This window comes from Musca vetustissima, unplaced genomic scaffold, assembly GCF_032173495.1.
Source record: "Musca vetustissima isolate MV318-11 ecotype Yass unplaced genomic scaffold, APGP_CSIRO_Mvet_v1 utg1319, whole genome shotgun sequence".
Classification (NCBI taxonomy): Eukaryota; Metazoa; Arthropoda; class Insecta; order Diptera; family Muscidae; genus Musca; species Musca vetustissima.
The window spans coordinates 140232-162298 of NW_026884577.1; the positions used below are offsets into that span (position 1 = coordinate 140232).

Below are 22067 nucleotides of genomic sequence, written 5' to 3' on the forward strand. Positions count from 1 at the left end.
GTGCCAAATTTCATCCAAATCGCATCATAAATGCGATCTGTTTACAATTTAACATTTACAAATGGATAGACGGACGGACGGACATGCTTAAATCGACTCAGAAAGTGATTCTATGTATATTCTCAAAAGGAACCCTGTTTCTGTCTCGTTTCCTTTTGCCTCTGACAAACATATGCACAAAGATATAATACACTGTACTGTACACAGTGTGGTGAAGGGTATAAAAAATATATCAACATTCAGCGCACGTTTATTATATACATAAAAAATAATAAAAAAATATATCTACATTCAGCAGCCCCACTTTTATTATATAAAAAAAGGAAAACAAAAAAATAATAAAAAATATGTTTTTGTTGTATTTTTTTTTGTTAATAAGGCTTTTTTGTTTTATTTTTTCAATTGTTTTTTTTTTTTGTTTCTTCTTGATTTCTTTTTATTATTAATTTAATTTATGCTAGACTTATGACTTAATTTATATAATAATCCTTTTACAATAATAATAATAATCATATAATAATTAATAATAATAATAAAATATTGTTTAATGCTCCAGTTTAATTTATAATTATTTTCTTGTTGTTTTCATTTATTTGTTTGTGTGTGTGTGTTCTTTGACAATAATATTTGCTGTTGTTTGTTTTGTTTTTTTTTAATTATTAAATTCAACGATCAATTACACATTTAAAAAAATGAAATAAAAAAATTAAAAACTTTAATAATAATATTATAAATATATACACATATACAAGTTAATCTAACTAGAGGCTAATAAAAATTATTTATATATATATTTATACATATACATAATAATCATATAAATTTATACAATGTATATATATATGCGGGTGTTTTTGCTTTGTTTTTCAGTTGTTGGCTTTTGATGTTTTTTGTTTTTTTTCTTCTTCTTGTTACTTGGTATATATAAATAAATATATACTACTAATGTTTTGGAATTTCGTTTTCTTTTTTAAATTTTATTTTATTAAATTATTATAAATTATTTTATTTACTATTATTTTTATGTGATTTCTTTTTTTGCTTCATTCCTTTTGTTTTAAATTAATTTATTTCAATTACTTAAATATATACAGTAAGTTTAAATAGAAAATGGTAGAATTAGGGAGGAGGAGAAGGGGGGAGGACTTCATAGGGACATAGATTTGTGGAAGAGAAGGTTTTGCCTTAATGTGTTCTTAAAATGGGTTATGCCTGTTTGTAATGTATGTTTATGTATTTTTATAATATACATATTGTTTCAATGATTGCTAGCTGAATTATAAATATACATATGCTATATAATAAGATTTTTTGTATACATATAAAATTATATAAATTTCTGCTAAAATCTTAATTTTAATTTTTTTTACAAAATAATTTTTCTTCTTCTTGTTTTGTTGAGAAAAATCTTTAAAATGTATCAGAAATTATTGTTTCGAATATAAAAAAAAAAACATAAAATAACTAACGAAGCTTAGAACTTCTTTCAAGTAGGAAACTATTTTTGAAGTTTAACTTAACTCTAAACTGTGTTTTTTTTTTTTTTTGTAATTTTGAATTTTACCTCCACTTCAACAATATTTGTGAAAAATTTTATTGTAAATTTGAAATATTTTTAAAAAAAAAATTATATTTGTAGAGTATTTTTGGAAGTAATCGAAATATTTTATACACAGACTACAATGTTTAGTAATATTGGTTGAATTATGTTTAAGGTTTATATTAAAAGACCACAAAATGGGAAATTTGGTAAAGCAAAAAAAAAAAAATATATATATATATATATATATATATATTTTTTTGAAAACCTAAAAAATGTTTAAAAAAATATATATATTTCTAGATATATTCAAATATCTTTTTAAAAAAATAATTCCTTCTTAGCTATGTTATGATAATGATTACGTATTTAAAAAATCGAAATAAAAAATATCATTTTTTTAGTCAATAAAATATATATATATAAATATATATATATATATATATATATATACATATATATATATATATATATATATATATATATATATATATATATATATATATATATAATATATATATATATATAAATATATTTTATTTCAAATTAAAAATAATACTTTTTTTCAAATTAAAAAAATATTTATTTTTTTTAATTAAAAATTTTTTTTTTAATATAATTTTTTTAATGTTTTTATTAATTTTTTTTAATTCAAAAAATATTTTTTTTAATTGATTTTTTATTTCAAATTAAAAAAAATATATATATTTTTTCACATTTCACATTTTGGCATATATATTTTTTTTAATTAAGAAAATCATTTAAAAAAAAAAATTAAATAAATATAATTGTTAAATCAATAAGCCGACATTTCTTTGCAAAAAAATTATTTTTTCAAATTGAAACATATTTTAATTTTACATTAAAAATTTGTTGAACAAAAATTATGCATTTTGTAATTAAAAAAATCAATAAATTTTTAATTAAAAAGCCACAATTTATTTCTGATTTATTTGGAATATTTATGGAAAAGTTTGTTTAATTTTCATAAAAATGTTCCATCATTTTTTTCCAAATTAAAAAAAATATATTTTTAGTTAAGTCAATAAATACATATTTATAACAAAGGATAAATAAAATTTTTTTAATTATACTTTTAATTTATTTGCCAAATTATCTTGTCATCAATTTAATTGAAATGTCAAACATTTCTTTTTATTTGCGGCAGAATCCCTACCATTCCCCAGATATATTATCATCGATGGCCAAAAAAATAAACTTTCAAATGAAATTTTAAATTATTTAAAAAACAAACGAATATTTGTTTTCAATTTATTAGATCATTACTAGATAATTGCACTAATTCATTAATACGGTTAAGAGAAAATTTCAAAAGTTTTCCTAAAAAAATAAATGGTAATTATTTTTGTACAGTCCTTTAAATAAAACCTTAAATTCATAATCATTATTACTACTAATATTCTTACATTGTAGTTGCTGTGTTTTGTTTTTTAATTAGAAAAGAAAACGGTTCATTGCATCTAATGCAATACTTTATTTATAATCATGAGTTCATGCCATTAGGTATTTAAAAAAATTAAAAAAAAAAAAACTTTAGAAGGTCTAGTGTGGATAACTGTCACAATAAATTAAAAAATAAAATAAAACTATTTTCATTTCGATAAGCTTGGATACAATTTTATCTACAATAAAAAGTTTCAATCTAAATTGTGTAATATTAAACAAATTCAATTTCGAATCGATTTTTTTCTTTGTCATTTAAATTTATCGAAATGAAAACATATTTTATTTTAATTTACAATGACACAATATACTAAAGAATAAAAATAAAATAGAATTATTTTCCATGTCATACAATTCCACTCATCTCATATACACAACAACATTTGGAACAAAAAATAAATTAATTATTAAAAAAAATAAAATAAAATAAAAACAATATCAAAAATTGTTTATTTAAGTTATAAAACAACACATCACTCTCATACCATAAGGCTGGGCTTTTTGGGCAGGGAAAAAAGGGGACAGGGTTGGGAAGAGAATTACACATTTCTATGTTCTATATATACAAGTTGTTTCCTGTGTGTGTGTGGGGGGTATGTGTGGCTTTAGTTATCTAAAGCCCAAATATTCTAAGACTTAAAGTATATATGTATTAACAATTTGGAATAGATAATTCATCTAAGTGATGATGCTTGGTTGTTTGATCAGTATGATTGGTTCGCTCGTGTTCGTTCCACCACAAAATTGGTAGCTAGCAGGCTGGCTGGCTGTCTGCCTTCGGCAAAGATGTATAGCGGGGGTTTTCATTTGATTTGTTGATTTAACGCCTTCATCATCTAACCTCACAATCCTTGGGTAATGATATTAAACCACCACCGCCACCACTGGAACTGTTACCTCCTGCACCCGCACCCCCTCCTCCACCACTACTACCACTGTTATTACTGTTGCTATTGTTACTGTGGTGAGGATGGTGATGCTGTTGCTGCTGCTGATGCAGATTATTGCCACTCATCATGGAATTCGAATTTGAATGACTCAAATGGGTGTGACTACTCAAGGCCGAGGAGGACTGACTATTACTGTTCTCATTACAATGTGATGCTGCTCCAGTGCCACCAGCCAACATTGAACCATGATGCTGCAGCGGTGTGGGTGTTATAACCGGTGATCTATTCACATCGCCACTACACGGCCCATTGGGATCATGCTGCAACGAACTTGCCGTATTCGATGAATCTATCACCAGGCACGGAGAGGGTGTACTAGAATCTTTGGCAACATCCGATTCGACTCGCATCATTAGAGAAGAGGCGGGTTCATTACTGTAGTGACTGTAGGTGGCCACATGCGGCGAATTCATGCTGGCGCTGGCATTTGCATCTTCGGCAAATTTGGCAAAGTCACTGCTGGTGTTGGTGTGCGGCACCACCAGTGTTGGATGCGGCAGCGGCTGCATTGCTGAACTGGTATTCGAATTGGTGGTCAGTTCTTCTGTGGAGGCCGGTGAGATAATATTTTTCTTGCCCTTCTTGCGTTTCTTATCGCCGATGACATAGCCACCACCATCGGAGACACGTGCCAATTTCAGGCGTATGGGCGCAGCGGCGGCCGGTGGTTCATCTGCGGGAGGATTTGCCACTCCCCCCGCCGATTGTTGTTGTCCGGCCGCATTTAGACCTGTGGCCGGTGACGACAGACTCGTATCGGTGGCCGTCGATTCGGCTTTACGTTTATTTATACGTAAAATCAACTTTGGTGGATCTCCAGGTGAGGCACTGATAGGTTGTTCTATCAATGTAGTCGTCATGCTGTTACTGTTTAGACCCCCACCAAAGATAAGACTGGCATTATCATCAGTATCGCCCCGGTTTTTGTGACGTTTCTTTTCCTTCTTGTCCTTTTTGGGTTTGGAAGATTTTGCCTTTTTGGCCGGTGGAGGTGGACTGACTTCAGCATATGATTTCAGAGCGCCCATATTACTGGCCGAACGTCTGCTACGTTCTTCCTCATCACCACCAAATTCTTGCATAACTTGATCGCGATAATTCATAGAATCACGCATCAGATCCTCCAAGGTGGGTGTGTAATTTGAGGTAAGGCGTTTCTTTGGTGGACATGCCACGGAACGTCTCGACACCTCATGGCTATTGAAACTGGTCTCACAACTACCCACAGTGGTGGTGGCACTGACAACATTGCCCTCGCCTCCACCCAGACCACGAATTTTGATCTTGAGCTTCGGTGCAGGTTCATCGTCGGCACCTTCCATCGTCTTGCTGCGACCACGACGTTTACCCGCACTACCAGCTGCCCCCGATTTGGCACTGTTCTCTGCCGTGCTACCCGACGAACAAGCACTACGTCTGCGACCTTCCGTTCCGGAGGCCAAACCTAAGGCGTTCAGTTCACTATCGCCAGCCATTGAGTCCAGCGATCGCAATTCTCGACTAGATGTTTTCTTAAAGCGTTTGCTGGAAGATGTTGTGGTGCCGCCACCACTGCCACTACCCATGCCAGCTGCTGCCTCTGAACCATACTCATCCACTTCACTGCAAACACTGTCCGTTTTACGTGTCACCTCCATGGAATTGGACATAAGACTAGAGTCGGTGGGAGGTAGACCACATGAGGAATCGTCACCATGGTTGTCTTTTTGAACGACATAAAGACTGAGCAGTTCCTTTTTGCGCATGCGGCGTGAATTTGTACCACTACCACTCACTGAGGCACTGATGACATTTGTGGCCGATACCATGGATTGTGAATTGCTCATGGCCGATTGAGCTGCCGTGGAAGAATGTGTCATGGTCGATGAACTATTGTACATATCCGGATAGGCCAGGGGACCTTTAATTTTCAATTTCAATTGATTACGGGCATCGGAAAGTGAAGCCTTTGTCGTCAAGGTGGTATCCGAATCAATGGATACATCTTCGGAAGTGGTTTCCATGGACGTTTGTAAATCGTTGACCAATTCCGCGGAACAAATTGTAGTTGTTGTGGTAGAGGTCAGATTAGAGGTGGTGGTATTTACACTGCCACTGCTTAGTTCAAGTGCCGAAGCTCCCACTCCCACAGATGCTGCTGTCACAACACCAGATATGGACGTGGACGCCGTTGTGGCACAAATGGACTGTGAGGCCTGTATGGTCGTTGCAGAATAGCTGCTTGGGTTGGAAATAAGACTGGTATTGGCCACTACAGATTCCAATGACATCGCTGATGCTACTGCTGTTGCCTTTAGATTCGCATCCATGCCATCAGTGTTGCCGGTTATCAACGAGGAATTTGTTGTATTTCCAGGCAATGCCGTTGCTGTTGTATTTATGGTCGTGGCAGGTTTTTGTTGATTCATAGATGTAGTGGTTCCAGTGGCTCTTAAGGCCGATTGGAATTCCCTTTCATCCTCCTCATCGAACTCGGATAACGTCTGATCTGCTGTACCCGAATCAAAGGCTCCCAATAAATTCTTATTATATGCTTCCTGTGAGGCACTGGAATGTTGCGGTTCAAATCCAAGGTTATAGGTACGCATATCAACCGGTCCCGGTAACATGGGCTGGACAATGGAATGCAGATTTGATGTACTGCTGGAACTTTTCAACGGATTGCTACCACAATTGACAAGGGATGACGTGGTGACGGATGTTTCATTGCCTGGTGCTCCAACAGAGCTGGCATTTGCGGCAGATGATTGGGCATTGGGGCCACCAGTTGCTGTAGAGGCCATTAGATTAGCATTAGCACCTCCTCCCCTAACTTTATAGCTGGGACTGCGATATTTTTGTGGATCTGTGGCATGGGCATTGCGACAATCGAAGGAACGCCTACGATCCCTTAGAGACTGTAGATTCTCCATACCCGGTGGTGTGGCCATTTCCTCCTCGTAGCTAAATTCAAAGGGTGTGCCGACCAGATTATCGGAACTAACATAGTCGCTCATTGTCAATGGCAATGTGGGTATAATGGAGTTTGCCGCACTGGCTCCCCGACCTCTTCCTCTACCCCGACCCCGACCTCGTGAACCAGCTCCAGTGCCACGTGGTGCTCTTTGTCTTGGCTTACCGGCCAATGTATGGGTAAGCGGATCATATTTTGGTGGTTTTGTTGTTGTTGCCGTCGTAGAGTAGTCCTGTCCCATGGATGCATGTTGTTGCTGATGTTGTTGTTGCAATTGTTTACTCAGCAATTCCATTTGACGTGGCGACTTGCCGGGCGATTTATGTTGACCAATTTGCGGCGATTTATGGGAATTACGTGGATGTTGTTGTTGATTGTATCGGGCCGATGATCGACTGCCCTTGGAGGGAGAATCCCCTTTGGTGGGTGTGGTGTGCGTCGAAGAGGGATGCTGATGCTGATTTGGGGTTAACATACCTTCCGGCCCACAGCTATTCATGTGAAGATTATTAAAAGGCCCTGGTGGTCCAGCTGCAGCATTGCTGGGTGAAGTTAAATTAAATTGCTGTTGCTGTGCAGCCTGCATTTGATGGTGGTGATGATGTTGTTGTTGCTGCTGTTGACGCGGGGAATTATGATCGAGTAGACTACCAGGACCCGTAACTCCAACTATGGCTGCCGTCAATGCTAGGTTGTGTGTGGAAGACGTAAAAGCGGCACCGCCATACTGTCCGGCAGACGGATTTGCGGCCCCAATGGATGCCGCCGCATTGGATGATGTACCGAATATATCATTGGCAGAAGGACGCGACGGCTGTTGTTGTGGAGCACCTGTACCCGGTCCAGCGGGATACATTACACCAGTGGCATTATTGTTATTGGCGGACCCAACAAAGGGCATTTGGTTCATGCCAGCAGACATATTGGCTGCTGCAGCAGAGGTGCTGTCATGGAACATATTGGACACATTGCCATTATACTGCTGGCTAGCTGAGGGAATATTACCAGCCACCATTTGTTGCTGTTGTTGATGTTGGGGAGTTGTTTGACTAGTGGGTGTTGTGGCTGGTGTTGAATTGTATCCTCCCTGCTGCTGCTGGTTATACATCATGGAATCAATGCCATTAACCATGGGCGATTGTTGTTGTGGATGTTGCTGCGGCTGCGGCTGTTGTTGGCCATAGCTATTGGAGTTGAGACCAAAATTGTTCAGGGCATTGAAGAAACTATTTTTACAATTCGGTGAGCTGGTATTTGTCACACCCTGCATGCTGTTCATGGCATTGGTGTTGGCTTGCAACATATTTGTCGCCATGGATCCTTGCTGTTGTTGCATGTGCGGACTTTGTTGTACATGTTGACCACCGGACATTTGATGCTGCTGTACAGGTGTATGCTGCTGTTGGGGAGTTTGCTGTTGTGGTTGCAAATCCATGTTGGGTGTGTGATCATTTGATTCCGATACCGAACTCGGTGATGTTGATCTCCTGGCCGCTATCAAATCGTTTTCATTCCACATACGATTGCCCTGCATAGTGTAGGGTGATTGCATGCGGGTGTTCTCATCAAAGTCACAGTCGACCACCAATTTATTACTACCCACCGATGCGGAACTGGTAAAGTCCAGATTATCCTTGGCAGCTGCTGTGGCAGCGGCATGTAGGTCCACGAAGTCTGGTGTTGCACTGGCTGTGGTCAGTGAATTGGAACTGGAAGACATTCTATTGCTGTGTATCGACGAAGAGGACTGTTGCTGTGTGGTTGGTTGTTTTTGGGTGAAACTATCAAGGCCCAGCGATTTATTGAGCGCCGAACAGGCCAATTCTTTTTGTATGAGGGAGGTAAGTTCGGCCACATTGGAGGACGTTTGTTGTTGTTGCTGTTGATTGGGTGTCAGAGGTGTTTGATTATAATTTGAATTGGGTGTAGTTGCTGCCTGACCCTGTAGATGATGAGTGGGTGTGTGTTGTTGCTGCTGTTGCATGGGGGATATGGGTGTCATCTGAGGTGTCCTCTGCCGTTGTTGTGGTGTTGGTGGCTGCTGCAAATCATTACCATTGCCGTCCAAATAATTCAGGGCATTACTGGGTAATTGAGGCATTTGTCCAGGAGTATTTGCCTCTGGAACTGTACTGCCGGCCAAACTGCCAAATAAACTTAGACCCGTCGCTGCAGCAGCATCCTTGTTGTTTGTGGTGTTGTTGTTACTTGGTGACGAACCAATTACCTGTTGCATATTGTTACTGCCACCATCCATTGGTCCTGGAGTTTGTTGCGACCCATTATCTGCGCCGGGGAAATGAGCTTCCAATAACGCAGCATTTTCCTTTTGCACATGTATAATATCCTCCGGATCGGCTGCATTATGAAAGGGAAATACTGATGGTATTGCTGGTGTGGGTGGTGGTAACATAAGATCCGGTTCTTTGGGCTCCTCATTGCGATTGCGTTTGGTTTTCCTTAGCTTTTCCAATAGGCTCATTGTGGCCTGGCTGCTATCCTCTGTGGATAATTCTTTGGCAGTACTACCACTGCCTGACAAAAGACTTGATAGGCTTTCATTAGGTTGTCCCAAAACCTGACCCACAGTATGGCTGCCAAAACCAAGCAAGTCATTAGTAGAGAAACCAAGTTGTTGTTGTTGCTGCTGCTGGTGGTGTTTCTCTTGTTGTTTCTTTTGAGCATTATCCTCCAAATCGAGAATTGTATCCACAATTGGATGATGGGCACTTTCAAGAGAGGAGGATGATGATGATATTGGTGGTTGTGGCGCCGCCGGTACTGTGACATTAAGTGGTGTGCTGTTATTAATTGAAGTGGGGGCCAAATCCAAATTCGATGTTTGGATTAATGACAAAGCCGTGGGGTTGCTTGTGACCGCAGTTGATGCAGGAATTTGGGATTCTTTTAGCAGATTTACGGCATCAGGAACTAACAACGAAGTAAGAGTTGGCTTGCTTGTAGCCACATCCTCCGTCGATGGCACATTTCCAGGCATGCTATCCTTCTTCTGTGTAACAGGTGTTACAAGGCCAGCTCCTTCTTCTGCCGAATTTGAATTGGAATCCAAATTAATTATTTCCGGTGGCTCTGGAGCAATAACAGCCACCGCTGGCGATGACGAAGAGGCCGAATATTTACCACTATTGGCATTGGCGGCAGCCAATTCATTTTTACGCTCCTCTTCCAATGCTTTAACTAATTCCATTTCATTCAACAAATGTTGAGTGTGGTGTGTGTGCTCTACCTCGTCAGGCATTGGCGGACTACCGGGTCGACGGGTACGTCTGCGACGATTACGTACTTTACGTTTGCGTGATTTTCCCACATCACTACCATTGGAATGTTCATCATCATCGTCACTGGAAGTGGATGATGATGAGCCCGACGACGACGAGGAAGAATGCTGGGCAGGTGGTGGTGGTGATGCTGGCATAGGGGCGGCTGGTGGTCGATCATCTAAGTCGACTAAAAGTTCATCAATTTTGGCGGGCGAACGATCAGCACCAGCACCTGGTGGTAATGCGGTATTTGTGGGTGCTGTGGTCAGTTCTTCATCAATGTCCATGGGTACCTCGGAACAAACATCCATACTAACTGGTTTTTCTGCTGAAATACTAGCACCCCCGAATGGGGGTACATTATCAGTATTTGGTTTGTCGGACATTTTCTCCAAATCCAAAATATTTTCTTTTGTTGGCTGTCGGTCTGCTTCCATGGACTTTTCCCTATCCGTACATACACCTTCATTTGCGGCTTGAGCTTCATCGGTAGATTGGCTTTTTGCAATATCACTTTCCATTGCTTCGGTTTCTGTGATTTTATCCCTTAGGACTAGGTCCAATTGCATTTCGGTAGCACTTTCTTGATTTGCGATCTCGGGTAATTTTGTTGCAACTTCTGTGCAATCTTTAACATCTTGCACGGCAGGTGAAGGACTAGATAATGTAGACGAAGATGCTGTTTTCAGTGGGGAAGATGATGTCAAGTCATTGGACTTGGGGGAAGGAGATGTAACCACCGATGCCGCTGTGGGAGGTGGTGCTATGGCTGCCTCCATGGCCAAATTGTCAGCTGCCAACTTTTTATCTAAGTTATGCTGCTTCAGGGCCCGTTCCTCTTCTATTAAAGCTGACTTACGACGTGTCTGTATACTGCTTGTGGTATTGGTATCCGACATCTGTTGATCATCACTGTTTGTGGCCAGGCTGCTGGTACTTGTTGTGCTAGTATTACGCCTGAGCTGTTTCTGTGGTGACACTTTGGGTGACGATTTTGTGCTGGAAGTTGGTGGTGGTGGCAAAGTAGGAGTGGTAGCTGTTTCAACCACAGGCGCTGCGGTACTTTGTCTACTATCCTCCAATGATTTGCGCAGATTTCTTTTCGCCGCCACCGTGGCCGCTGCAGCTGCTGCCGCTGTTCGTTTCGTAGTTTCTTTTTCTTCGGGTTCGCTGGCCTCATCGTCCGATGATGAAGTGGAATAACTGCTATCGCTGTTGCTAGAACTGTCTTCACTTCCATCGGAAGATGAAGAGGAGGAACTTGAATCACTGGCCGAACTGGATGTTGTGGAAAATTTCCGCTTCTTATCCATGGCTGCTGGCACACGTTTGGGAGTTGTAGACGTTGTGGATGTAGTCGCCGTTACTGCCGACGGTCCCGTTGCTGTGGGACTTGCAGGCACTGTTGTGCCGCTGCCGGTGGTGTCATCTTTGGAACGTCTTCTATTATTACTTGTTGGAGTTTTGTTTTGGGCTGCAGGAGATGGTGTGGGATGTTTTATGCCAGCAGTAGTATCTGCTGGCAAATCTGTAAGTGCAGGAGGAGGAGGTGGAGGGGCAGGAACTGCAAGCGTTGATGAGGGAGATACCGCAGGGGGAGCTGTAGTTTTAAGTGAGGGAGATGGTGTTGTAGCCGCCAGCCTGGTTGGTGTTGTATCTTTCACCTTGGAGGGTGTGGAAGTGTCCTGCCTCTCTTTGCTACTTAGAGTGGAATCTCTCATAGACATCCGTCGTGTTGGCATTGATTTGGTATGACGACTTTCTGGAGTTTTTAATTTAGAATCCTTTTCACTGCCACCCAAACGTTCCTTATCATCCGATGTCGCTGACGCCGTTGTTGTTGTCACATCGGTATTTGTCAACAGGGGCTTAATGCTGTTCTTCAATTGTTCCGCTGCTTTTTTGGCCGCTTGACGTTGTGGCACATAGGCCACAAGTATATTCGATTTCATAGCATCAACCGCAGCCAATGACGAGGATGACGATGATGATGTTGTTGTTGCTGCAGGCTTTTGGGACGGTGAAGGGGGCTGTGATACTTTCTCTCTAGTGGGTGAAGATTTGACGCTATTTTGCGATTCATTTGTCGTAGTGGCAACTGAAGAGGAGCTGGGTGTAGACGCTGAAGAAGATGATGTGGATTTTTTACCCTCCATTTCGACAGCTTTGTTTGCCGCTTGCGGATCCTTTACACGACTACTGGTGGACGTTGTGGGTTGACTAGTACTATTGGTATCCGTTATATTGTCTTTTGTATTCTTTGGAGGACGACCACGTTTATTGGCACTTGGTTTATCATCCACTTTACTGGCACCACTACTTCCCCCTCTTGATTTTTCTGTTCGTTCATCCACGGAGGAGGACTTCATTAAGCCATCCGCACCACCGCTACTGCTACTGCTGTTACGATGCGTCGTTTTGGCACTTCCATCACGCGTCTTAACATCTGCCGCTGAGTCACGTTGGTGGCTACTCGCATTATTCGATGAAACGGAACTCGTGGAAGACGCTGACATCACAACACCACCACCGCGCATATTTTCCGATGCTTTCTTCGCTGCTTGCCTCTGAGGCACAACCAATAAATCGGCGGGAAATTTTAATTGTTTTTCCACATCCGAAGGGGCTAAGTTGATATTTCGCTTATTGGCATCCACAGACCTTTCACCTTTATCCTTGGACCTGGACGAGCTTGTTGAGCTTTTCGTCAGAGATTTGGTCGTGACCGATGATTGTGTCGTCGTGCTATCTTTTTGTGTCTTACCAGCGCAGATTTGCTGTTGCAAGGTGAACTCCTTCATGGCGGCTTTGGTCCGTATTGTCTGTTGATTCTGTGAATCACTAACATTGCTTTCGGCTGTGCGTTCCTCTTCCTTGTCCTTATTGTCCGATGAGTCCAACGAGCTATCATCAGAATCTGAATAGATTTGCTCAATTGCTTTGCGATTAGCGGCGGAATTTCTTGATTTCTGTAGTGGCTGCTGTTGAACACCATCATTCCCCGCTGTGGAATTTGTGGTTAATGATTTGCGATTCTTTTTGGCAGGTATTAGCTCCAAACTTTCATCACTTGAGGATGATGCCGTGGAAGATGATGATGTTGAGGATGAATTGCCATCATCTTCGATCTTCTTTGTTCTACTCGTCGTTGTTGTTGAGGAGGGGGTCTTGCTGTTCACAGCAGTCGCTGCTGGTCCACCAGTTTGGTTGTTCTTTGATTGTTGTTGTGATTTATTGTTGACAGGTACTGACGACGTTGATGATGTTAATTTTTTATTTTTACCAATTTCAGTTTCATTATCAATATCACTGGAACTGGAGAGTATGGTTGCAACATCGGAAGAGTTTTTGACTTCAGTGCGATTGACTGTTTCATTCGACGCTGTAACGGCAGCACCATTGCTTGATTTATTTTCTTTAGTTTCAAGTGGTGCCGTCGTCGTTGTCGTTGCAGTTTCTGCAGCTGCCGTACTCTTCCTCCGTTGTTTGGCTCGCATCTCCAACGAACGAGAATAACTTTCCCGCTTATTTTGCGGCACTTTCTTGGTTGAGGATTTGCTACCTTTAGGTGTTTTTTCATCACAACTTGATGAGGAAGTGGCCGAATCCGTTGAGCTTGTAGCACTTTCGGAACCAGATGAACTACCGCTACCAGATGATGAACCATTATCCGATGAGGAATCATCGTCATCGTCGGATGATGAACTACCCGATGAACTGGAACTTTCATCAGAACTTTTTGTGGTTGTTTGTTTTCCCGATTTAGTTGGTGTCCTATTATTACTGAGCCGTGGTCTAGAGCTGCCACCAGACGTGACATTTGAGGTGGCTGGTTTTGAGGTTTTGTCAAGGCCCGTGGAGCTACGCCGCCTGCTAACAGCATTTTTCTCCGACACATTGGTTGATGATGTTGATGTTGTGGTCGCTTTAGCTCCCCCAACCACCGAAACCGCACCATTGTTAACTTTTTTATTTGCAGGTGATTTATTTGTTATTGCTGATGATGATGACGTTGTAGCTACAGAGGATGGTGTGGCAGCTGTTGCCGAACCCGATGATGACTTATTTAAACGTTTTGTAGGCGATGTGGAAGCTCTACTATGATGCTGTGACGTCGTCGTCGTTTTATTCGAACTTTTTGGTCCATTCTTAGTATTATTGCCGAGTAATTTCTCCAGAATATATTCTAAACTTTGGTACTGTGTGGTGGTGTTCGGATGTTTAGTACGATCACCGGACGAATAGAAACGATCATAAAGCGTGGGTCCATCATTTGCATAAATGACAGCATTTTTAAATTGTTCATCGCTTGGCTCGTTGCCATCGCGCACCCTTTGATTATCCTCAGTGAGCACTGAGATTTGTTTATAGAAAACTTGTTCACGTAACTTGAACAATGAGCGTGACAGCTTCTCCCGCCGGCTAACCATGTAACAAAGATTGCGTACACGTTCCAAATCTTGTCGCAGATGGACAACCAATTTGTGATTTTCAATATCCTGCTGTTCTTGTTTGCGTGCAATCATTTCAACATCTTCGGATTTGGGTGGTATCAGGGCACGATTATTTCGAGATTTTCGCTTTAACTTCCAGTAATTGTAGATGGCTTCAATGGCCTCATCATCAACATCGAACAGATGACAACTTATGTCCTTGATGTTGACATGTTTGTCAAATTCCGACTCAACCTCCTGGGAACATAAAAATAAACATTATTATTTATAACATAAAAGCAAGACAATTCAAACTTTCAACTCACCTGTAACCTTCTTGCTCGCACCTGATTACGTTCCTCTGAGGTCATATCCGATTTTCGACTTTTACGTCTTCGGCAATCATCATCTTCCGTGCCGGAACCACCATTGCTATTGCCCAAGCGATTCTTACAGTTGCCACTGCTTGAACCCCTGTTGGCCTCCTTTTTACCCTTGCTCACACTGTGTTTGTGACAATACGATCGCAGTTTAACGCCATCTTCGGCATTGCCCTCCTCAATAATGGCCCGCATTTCCAGGCCGTGCTGAAAAGCACAGGTCACATGATATGCGGTCTTACATGTTTTCACCGAACACTGTATACATGCGCCCACACGTCCTCGACAAAGTACACATACCAAAGACCATCTACTTGGTGGAATGCTGGAGATTTTCGTTATCGGTTCCATACGATCAACACACCCAATACTGACTTCTGGTATCCAGAGAGCGCATGAAACATGCGCCCAATGTTTGCCCGATTTCGTTGATTTCATTGCACCACCTTTATTCGGACATAATACACAGTCCGGTTTAATGCCCATTGAACATGTTCGACAAAGCCATTGGCCTACAAAGAATAAAGCATGAACAAATTGAACACACATTAAAACAAATACAGTAAAATAAAGTGTCATGTTTTGAAGTACTCACCCGATGGTATGGCTGTTATGCCATAACAGGCCTGATGCACACAAATATTGCAGTTATCACAGAAAACCATTTCATTAGCTTCCTCCGAATCAGGAGATCGACAAACATCACATATGACATTTTCATCATATTCAATACCCAAACCTTCTTCATTTTTTAATATAACCTGAATTTGTTCCCAACATCGTACCTACAACAAAACAAACAAAAATGAATTAAAATGGGATAATGGGACAAAAGAAAATGTATTTCTCCTTACCTCCAGTTCTTCGATAACACGTTCAAATTGAGTTTCACTTATGGCAAAGGGAGCACCATATTGTGCACGATCGGCATTGTATAATTTAAGCCATGACTCATCCACTTGATCAATGTCATAGGCGCATGAGTTTTCAGCTAATGCAACCACATTCGTTAGACAATGTAACTCCGGTGAGTATGTATCGTCTTTGGTTATGCGCAGGAAGCGGTTTTTTGGACTAAAAATATAAATAAAAGTATATAAATATTATTTTGTGAAAAATATAAAAAAAATCTACGACCCCATTGGTTCCTATATCATAAATGATCTTTAAAAATTAAGAGAATAAAATACAATTTTTATAATTCAATTTGCTACACTTACAGTTTAAAGTCATGAGCGGGTGGCACTATAGGTTCAGTCAACACTTCAACGTATGGTTCTGGCAATGAATCAGGATTAACTGGTACTTGTACACCACGTTCCCATTCTTGTTTCCATTGATCAGTAACAACTAGATATTCATAATTTGCCAGTTGTTCAGAATCTGGTAATTTCATTGCGCTTATGAGATCCTTGCTGTAAGGAAAAAAGACAAATTATTAAAAAAAAAAAAAACTTAAAAAAATGTATATTCATCATATTTACCGATAAAGCTCTGCTGGTGCTTCGGTTGAACTTCGATTATATATGCTAGACATTTTTATATCTGATACCGATCTTGCCTGCCATGCTGCTGCCGATGATGAACAACTTCCTTGTATACCCATGGCTTTGGAGCTTGTGGAACACATGGCTGTATCATCAACACAACCACTACCACCACCTGCTGCTGATGTTTTTGAAGCATGTACCGCTGCTGTTGGATTGTCGGTATCAATTTGTGTGTTATTATTTGTTTTATTGCTTGGTATTAATGAACTGGCACAGCTGGTACCGGCAGCAGCACCACCACCAGCCCCAAAGGCTGGATTAAGGTTTGGTACAGAAGCGGGCCCACCAGGGCCGCCTCCACTGCCACCACCACCAACATTGCTGCCGCTACTGCCCGCCACAACACCGCCGCCACCGCCTCCTCCGATGCCACCACTATTGGGTGGCCGTCCTTTACGTCTTTTTGTGGGTGGTGGCTGTGGTTCAACATCAAGTCTTGGATGATGCAAATGATTGCCGCGTTTACCTCTTTGTGACATAATTCCAGTGATTTAAACAGCGGCAAACACATGTATTGTGGCTTCTTCGTTGTTGACTTTTTCCAATAAAATTATTATCTTTTTGCTTTTTGTATGCTTGCTCACTTTTTGCTTTTCGGATAAGCAAAAAGTACCACCAATGTGTTTGTGTGAGTTTAGAAAAAGTTGGTCAGTTAGATTTTCTGTAATGTTAATAATACTCCACTCCAACTCCTGTGCTGCTTCTTCTTGATTTTTTGTTCTTCTTTCTTTCGTCTTGTGATATATAAATTGTTGATGCTATTATATATAATATTTGTGTTTTGTATTTTAGAATTATTATTGCTTAATGTCCTGCAAAAGGAAATGAAAATTACTATTATTATATTATTTTAGATTTCGCACATTATACTTACTACATATTTATAAAGAAGATTGGGTCAACATCAATATCATCAAGTCGTTGAGAATAGGCAGGAGGGAGGGAGTCAATTTGGGGGGAGAGTTCAATGCTATGCACCCGCACACACGGCATTGACAAAAAGAAAAGTTCTTACAGAGTCTTTGTGAGTATGTTAAAATTCCAATATTAATACTTGGCGTTTTATGGAGTATTTCTTCACTTGTGTTTTTTTCAAGTTTTTTTCATATAGTTTTTTTTTCGTCTTCGTTTTTTTTTTTGTTGTGGAATTATAATTACTTTTGACGGGTTAGTTGATTATTGATGCGATTTGCTGCTACTGCTGCTGCTGTTGTAAGGTGGTTGTTTCATTTGACGGTGCAATTGTGCGCAAAGGCGTGTGCTTCAGATTCTAATAATATTTATGTGTTTCTTCCTTAAGACGTCAAAAAAGGTTCTTTTCGTTCAAGGCATTACAATTCTTCCTTTTGGAATATTTTACAATAATTAGCTGCTTTCCCTATATAGAAACAGACACAAAAACAAAAACAATTTGCACAGTTGTACATTAGTTGTATATTTTTTGGTGGAAAAAGTAGATTTTTACGTTTCTTAATTGTTGTATTTTTGTATTAAACAGACTTTCTTTTCTATTGTTTCTTGTGTGTGTCGTTTCGTTTTTCTTTGCTCTTTTTTGCTTTGCAATTTCCGCCTTCTTGCGTTCGTTCTGTGCACTAATATTTAACGGCGTTGTGTGACGTCGGCGGCGACGTCGTTGTGGTTATTCATTCCCCCACAAATGATTTTGTGTGTATATTTTGTATGGTGGCAAAGAGGCAGCACAGCACAAATGAAATGTCAACACTTCATTCACAATAATGTTGATGGTGTTATTTTTATTTCATTTTCCTCTTTTTTAATCTGTTTGTTTAAAAAAATTCAACTGATTAAAACATTGTTGTTTTTGCATGTTTGTAGAATTGATTTGGAAATAATCACAATCCATTTTTATAAGGAAATAACTGAAGTGAAAATTTAATAAACATTTTGCCAAACTTTATATGCAATTCACAATAGTTGATTAGTTAAGTGCACTCTTCTTCTTTTTCCTTTTCATTTGGTTCTTCGCCGTTTGTCATTCTTGTTTCTTTTTTCGCCACAAATCACAATCACATTAGTTCTTTTTCTTTTCTTTCATTCTTGTACCACAGAAAAGTGGGGGGAACAATGAAGCAGAAAGAAACCCCAAGAAGAGGAAGCAAAATAAATGTCTTAATGGAGAGCACAAAATACATTAATGTGTAATATAAATATTTAAGGAATTTTACAGCATGCAACACTTTGTTACATATATTTAACTATTATAAACATGTATTATTTTACATTTACTTAATATTTAATATTTATTTTCACATTTTCGTTAAGCAGAATTAGCACATATATACCATAATTTAGCTAAATGAAATTACTAATCGTATTCTCTTGCTGCTTCTCTCTCACACACAAAAATTTCAGCTAGATGCAACAACAATAATAACACTAATGACAATTACACTATTATTGATCAGAAGTGTGCTTGCTCCTCCGTCAATCATTATAGAACACACTCATACACAATCATATACATAAGGACAATTCTCAGGAGACACACGGTATGAACCGAGGATAAATTGTGTTTATATTTTTTTACATTGCATTTAGCTATTTCTATTATTTCTTAATGAAATATTATATGCAAATTAAATGGCAAAATCAATGCAAATTTTCTCACAATATCAACAATTTGACAAGTGTAAACACAACAAATGTAAATTAGTTCCTCATGCTCTTGCACTGACACACACAATGATGAGGAGGACGCATAGATGATGATGACGACGATGATGATTAATGAAATCGGCGGTTCGCATTTTTTAGCCATTCGTCGTTTTGGGTAAAAGTAGAAACTTTTTTTGTATTGTAACTATCTTACAAATTCCCGCCATTAGTTGTTTTTTGTTAACAACAAATACATATGAACAAAATGTTTGTTGTTTTTGAACAATACTCTCTCTGTGATTTGTTGTTTTCACTTTGTGCAGCTCAAATAAAAAAAATAACAACAAAAACAACATGGCACAACGTCACACACACGCATACATATAAACAATATAGTAATGACGAAGGCGCGATGCTGATGATAAATTAAAAACGATTTTGTTGTTGTTTTGTCTTACAATTTGCATTCATTGGAGGGCAATATTGTTTCTGTTCGTTACTACAACGGTTTCTTTGCTTATTTTCTTTTTTTTTGCATGCCTTCCTCTTCTTGGCCAGACTCAATTTCAATCACTCACATCGCAAGTGCTACCAGCCAGCCACCTCTCTTCCGATGATTTTTCCTTACACTCACACTTCACTTCCATATACAACAAAAACAACACACATTTGAGGAGACGGCCAACAGCAGCAAAGAGACTATCGTTAACAACATCATCGCACACACACACACTCATCATTCATTTCATTCCTCTTTCTGCAGCCGCTGACCGACCGTACCGACCATTCATTATTTTCTTTTCTATTTTTTTTTTTGTTAATTCTTTTCCTTTAATGAAACAAATGAACGAACGAAAAACATTTAGCCGCTGCGTATTTCTTTAGCGTAAACTTAATATTTATATTCTTTACCATCTTTCGTTTCGAAGTTTTCAATCAATAAATTGTATATTCTTTTCACCAGTTGTGTGTATTGCAATCTTTTGCTTTTTTCTGTGTGTAATTACTTTGAGATTTGATTTTTCTTCGGTTTTTTGTGTGGCCTTTTTATTCTTTTTATTATCGACGTTCGTTTCTTTACACTACTTTTTTCTTTCTATCCACAAAAAAATTTACCACGAAAAGACAAGAAAAACTTTTGCCGCCGTAATTTTTATGTTTTTCAGTGAACACCCGAGAACATCCATTGATTTTATATGTCGGGCATTGCACGGAATTGTTATTCTTTCGTTTTTTACACGAAATATTTATTAATTTTCACTTTAAAAACACTTTTTTCTTGTTTAATATTTACAAGACGTCTTTGCAGTCGTCGCCATTATTAATTTTTGACTCCATATTGATTTCGCCGCAAACCGAATTCGCCAAATAACAGAGTTGTATGTTGTCAAATGGTGCTATTGTGAATGGTTAGAAGTAGTGTTGGCACAGGAGAATGTGATGAAATACTTGAATGCTTTTATATATATATTGGGAAAGAAAATTACAAATGATTATGAAAATTAGTAAATAAATATCTTTATAATCACAATGAATATACAGCGTTTTATTTACTTGTCTTTAGGGTGTTAAAAAAAAATTCAATTAAAAAAATAGAAGATTCTTTATACGGAAGATTCATAAATTTATTTTAATTTGTGATATATTTTTGTTTATTTAAATAGGTATAATCTTAATATTTTCTTTATAATTATTTCTTGTATAGTTGTGCCTATGTCAATAATACTTATGTCTATTTTACATATATAAATTTTGTATATACGTACACTTTTCTATTTCACAATATTATTGGAAGAAGGAGCACTTACGCAGGGACACCATGAATATAATGTAAAGAAAGTTAAATAATATTATGGTTTATTTATTAATTATATAACAGAGAAGGAAAAATATATATGTATATATAAAGAATGTCGACATAAAGGTTAATATGACAATTTTATCACAAATATGTATTAATTATTGTATACTATCGTGTTAACTTGTTAATGTGGTAAAATGTGTCATTACTTAATGCTACATTAGTTTTGTTCCAAAAAATACTTAAATATTTACTTAAATACTTATTTTAATTTTGAAAATATCCAACAAGAAATTATCGAAAATTAATTAATATTTTTGAGCAGCACTTTGTTTACCCCATAAATAGGCTACTGAAGTTATTGTACTATCAACGCGTTGACAATACATCCAATTTTATGTTACGCATGGTTGCTTCCAATTCAAATGTCGTCAAATCAGAATGTCAACTAGTTTTGTTTTCCTATTTTAACATTAAATTGTACTCTCAGAAGGATTCCTATATTTTTCGCATTTTTATAGTTTACTATATTTACTTTATTATTTTTCAGAATTGAATGTCATTATTTTCCAATACAATACAAACAAGTAATTGATCTTTAATTCCAATAATTTAAAAAAATAATTTAACATGTTCTTGCCATATTAAAGATGTTGACGTTTACAAAATTGTCTCGTTCTCTCAGTCTGCTAACAAGTACATTATCTTGCTTAGTGAACCCTATTAGTAATGCCAAGTTACAGAAATATTAAAGCCAGCGGTTATGTGTTCTTGACGCCGTACATTTCGTCTTGTCAGTTATGTCTATCAAAACTCAAAGGATTATTTGATTTTTTTTAAAGTGATAGAAATAATAGAAATTTTAATAACTTTCCAAGGGGGAAATGTATAATAATTGCAAACAATAAAATACAATTAAATAATTGGTCTGTACAAAGACCGCATGCCTCTAGAAAGGCCAATTGGTATGTATCGGGACTACAGGTCTTGGTCGGTATAGAATAATACTGCTCATGCATGGAAACTAATGCTTTTATTTATAAGCCTTCTTTTTTAAGTCACTTTATATGCCGGTTTCACATTTACTCTCCGACGCCTG

The 22067-nt window shown here is 38.3% G+C and overlaps 3 protein-coding genes across 3 annotated transcripts in view; all 3 read right to left on the minus strand.

The window, feature by feature from the left end:
- Positions 1–634: 634 nt before the first annotated feature.
- LOC133331572 (E3 ubiquitin-protein ligase Nedd-4) overlaps positions 635–22067 on the minus strand; it is a 307165-nt gene continuing 285732 nt past the window's right edge. The window contains exon 17 of the mRNA XM_061539956.1: positions 635–645. The gene's annotated coding sequence lies outside the window, so the exon portion shown is untranslated. The remainder of the gene's footprint in view (positions 646–22067) is intronic.
- On the minus strand, positions 3837–17126 carry LOC133331543 (PHD finger protein rhinoceros). The gene is made up of 10 exons (XM_061539928.1): positions 16744–17126; positions 16486–16644; positions 16222–16416; positions 15856–16075; positions 15597–15786; positions 14948–15513; positions 14240–14879; positions 6223–14152; positions 4685–6048; positions 3837–4627 (listed from the first exon to the last, which is right to left on the minus strand). Exons 1-10 carry the CDS (start codon positions 17028–17030, stop codon positions 3837–3839), a joined length of 12342 nt encoding a protein of 4113 aa, XP_061395912.1. The 5' UTR covers positions 17031–17126.
- Positions 9042–22067, minus strand: part of LOC133331575 (MICOS complex subunit MIC13 homolog QIL1) — a 267176-nt gene continuing 254150 nt past the window's right edge. Inside the window, exon 3 of the mRNA XM_061539959.1 lies at positions 9042–9051. The gene's annotated coding sequence lies outside the window, so the exon portion shown is untranslated. The remainder of the gene's footprint in view (positions 9052–22067) is intronic.